The following is a 3,640-nucleotide window of genomic DNA, read 5'->3' on the forward strand; positions in this document are numbered from 1 at the left end:
CATCTTCAGCCTGTATTTCCATGTCATAAAATGCACATTCTTCATAATCTAAACTCTTTGCTGTTGATATTTCGCCAGTATTTTCATTAAGCTGGAATAACGGAGATTGTTTTTCACTAATTTTCCAGAATTTATAAGCCACTTCTCCGTTGGTTCCCTCATCCGGGTCGCTAGCGCTTACAGTAAGCAGCCGGGTGCCCGGGGGCACGTTCTCTGGGACTTTCACTCGGTAAATCGGTTGAGCAAAAACCGGGGCATTGTCGTTTGTATCCAACACTGTCACTCGGATGTGCAATGTGCTGGAGCGACGCGGTTCGCCTCCATCGGAGGCGACGAGGACCAGACGGTGAGCAGCCTGCTCCTCGCGGTCCAGGGCGCTCTCCAGCACCAGCTCTGGGCTTATAGTTCCGTCGTCTCTAGTTTGCACGTCCAGGGAGAAGTGGTGATTGGGGCTGAGCTGATAGCTCTGCAGGGAATTCAAGCCCACATCGGGGTCAACAGCCCCTGGGAGTGGATAACGTGTTCCGGGTAAAGCAATTTCGTTAATTTTTACTTCCAGATTGTCGACCTGGAACTTCGGATTATTATCGTTGATATCAGTGATTTCTATTTCTATTCCCCAAAGTTTCCCTTTATCCTCAACCAGGATGTTAATATTTACAAGACACCGCGCGCTCTGAGCGCAGAGCTCCTCCCGGTCTATCCTGCCCGCGGTGACTAAGCTGCCGCTTCCCGGGTTCAAAGCAAAGAGCTGCCTCCTACCTCTGGAGACGATGTGGACTCCGTGCTGCGCCAGCTCTTGTGACTCCAGCCCCAGGTCCTTGGAGATGTTCCCCACGAAGTATCCTTTGTCGCTCTCTTCAGGCACGGAGTAGTGGATCTGTCCTCTCCCGATCTCCCCTAGCGTGCCCAGGAGCGCGCACAGCAGTACCAGATCGCCGCGTCCTCGGTAATTCTTTGGAGTGGCCATTGTTCTTTCACTAAGGAATCCACTCAGAATCTTCACTGGGCATATATGTCTTCTTTACCTTGTTGCTGCTTTGCAGATCATCTTATGGAAAGCTGGAGTTTCCCAAATTTAGGGGCGGAATTTTGCTGCAGTCCTGCAGTTGGTTTGTGAGATCTGCGGGTCTTTGTGAGGTGGGAGCCCAGAGTATCCGGACGGTTTTTGGTTGCATTTATCTCCAAGTAGGTGAACAGCGGCGCTTAGAGTCCTAGGCAGTTACTGCACTCAGATTTGTAATATTGCATGCTAGATTACTTAGGAAAAAGTTACTACTTGCTTTTTATAGTTTGGAATAATTTATCTTTGAATTCATATTTTAAAAGTAATTGCCAAGAAGTGTGGGATGAAGTATGGTTAAAGTCTTACAAAGTATTATTAAATGATCAGATTTTGGGGTTAGTGTCATATTAAATTACTCAAATTTCTGGAATATATTTACTCTTTTAAAAATAAAATTTTATTTCTTATTATGCTCTAAGCTTTATTGTTAATATCTTCAATATCTATTATCAAATAAGAACTATAGTTATCACTGGAAATTAATTCATTTTTAGACTAAAATACACCTATTGGAGATGACTGATCCAGAAGTTGTTTTATTTGGTTTAAAACAATTAATATTTATAGTAAGCTTCCTGTAGAGTTGTTGCCTTTTAATATTCTTTTTAAAATGGCATTTTAATTACACATTAATAATAATGTTTTCAAATTAATATTGTGATGTTTTACTAGGATATGTGCTTTTACTTTGAAGTTTTATCAGAGATTATTTAAATTTTATATATTTTCTATTTGAATAGAAAATACTTGAAAGATACAAATGAATATACAATGAAAAGCAAGTTTCCATCCTATTCTTCTGCCAGTGAGAGATGATTACATTTTAAAGCCGACTTAGTTAACTTTTAAAGGTATACATATAATCTAAAGGTAATTTTACCTTAACTAGCACTTTGATCAAAAGAACCACAAAATTATCACTAAGGAGTCAAAAAGTGCCAGTGCAAGAATAAATGTCTCTTTTCTTCAGCAGTTTGTACAGTGGCCATTAACTGAAGCAGTTGCTAAGGGAAATCTAGCAAAGGCCCGATACAATGTATTATCATCTTGTGTATGTACTTGTATGCACATAAGACTGTCAGTCTTGTCTAAAATTTGAAGAATTCAACATGCTATTTTTCTCCTAGAGATAGTAGAATGACTAGAAGACCTCTAGCTATATTAGTTTAGGGCTACAAAAAAAAAGATATTTCAAAAATTACATAGGAGAAGTGTGTGTGACAGGAATAACAGAGGCCAAAACATTGTGTTTTCTTTGATAGAGGAAGCCTATAGAATGAGCATCAATACAGATTAATCCTGAAAAACCTATGCTGCAAGTAAGGAGAACATGCTTTTATCTTCTGGTGAACATAATGAATCTACTGATAAATAAAATGATTTTACACACACACACACACACACACAGAGCACAATGAATACAATTACAGTAGGCCCATCTACATAAAAATACAGGTTAAGAGACGTTATTCTAGGAGTTTTTGAAACAAAAGAGAAGTAAATATAGGAAACAATATTAGATTAATATGGAAACCATTATAGTTAAATCAATTAAGAAAACTACCTAATTTTAGCTTATATTTTTTCTTTAAAGGTTTATTTATATGACTGCCTACATTTACATTTACAGTATATCCAAGCTGAAAAAAAATCACAATATATTAAGCTGTGGAAGAAAAATTTAGGGAAAAATCTCAGTAGTTTTATGGGAGACCCTATAACATTGCCTAATGTTTCCCTTGTAGATAAAACCACAACTTGACTGCTTTGTAAATCTGAGCCTGGTAAGACACCACTGAAAGACACATAATTGCTCCGAATTCAACCTCCCTTGAAGAATGGTATGACAGCTTTTAGACTGGCTACTACACTCTTAAGACAATGTTTGGATCGAAAAATTGTATATAGGCACACATTGGTAATATCTTGAGTTTGGTTCCAGACCACTACAATAAAGGGAATAGCACAATAAAGCAGGTCACAGAAATTTTTTGTTTTCCCAGTGCATATAAAAGTTATGTTTTAAGTGTGCAATAGCATTATATCTAAAAAAATGTACATACCTTAATTTAAAATACTTTATTGCTTAAAAATGCTAACCATCATTGGAGCCTTCAATGAGCCAAACATAATCTTTTTGCAATAGTAATATCAAAGATCACTGATTATAGGGCTTCCCTGGTGGCGCAGTGGTTGGGAGTCCGCCTGCCGATGCGGGGGACGCGGGTTCGTGCCCCGGTCCAGGAGGATCCCACATGCCGCGGAGCGGCCGGGCCCGTGAGCCATGGCTGCTGGGTCTGCGCGTCCGGAGCCTGTGCTCCGCAACGGGAGAGGCCACAACAGGGAGAGGCCCGCGTACCGCAAAAAACAAACAAACAAACAAACAAAAAAAAAAGATCACTGATTATAGATCGCCATGACAACTATAATGATAAAGTTTGAAATATTTTAAGATTTAAAATACTGTGACACAAACTGTGACACAAAGACATGAAGTAAGCAAATGCTGTTGGACAAATAGTGTCAATAGAGTTGCTTGGCCCAGGCTTGCCACAAACCTTCAACGTGCAAAAC

General features: G+C 39.4%; 1 protein-coding gene across 1 annotated transcript; it reads right to left on the reverse strand.

The window, feature by feature from the left end:
• Nucleotides 1-4: 4 nt before the first annotated feature.
• Nucleotides 5-3,223, reverse strand: LOC113617156 (protocadherin gamma-A8-like; the record flags this gene model as incomplete). Its single annotated transcript, XM_027100428.1, has 1 exon — nt 5-3,223. A coding segment is annotated over exon 1 (966 nt), but the record flags the coding sequence as incomplete, so codon positions are not given.
• Nucleotides 3,224-3,640: the final 417 nt, after the last annotated feature.

This window comes from Aethalodelphis obliquidens, unplaced genomic scaffold, assembly GCF_003676395.1.
Source record: "Aethalodelphis obliquidens isolate GAN/ISIS:26980383/991018 unplaced genomic scaffold, ASM367639v1 scaffold2095, whole genome shotgun sequence".
In the NCBI taxonomy this organism is placed as follows: domain Eukaryota; kingdom Metazoa; phylum Chordata; class Mammalia; order Artiodactyla; family Delphinidae; genus Aethalodelphis; species Aethalodelphis obliquidens.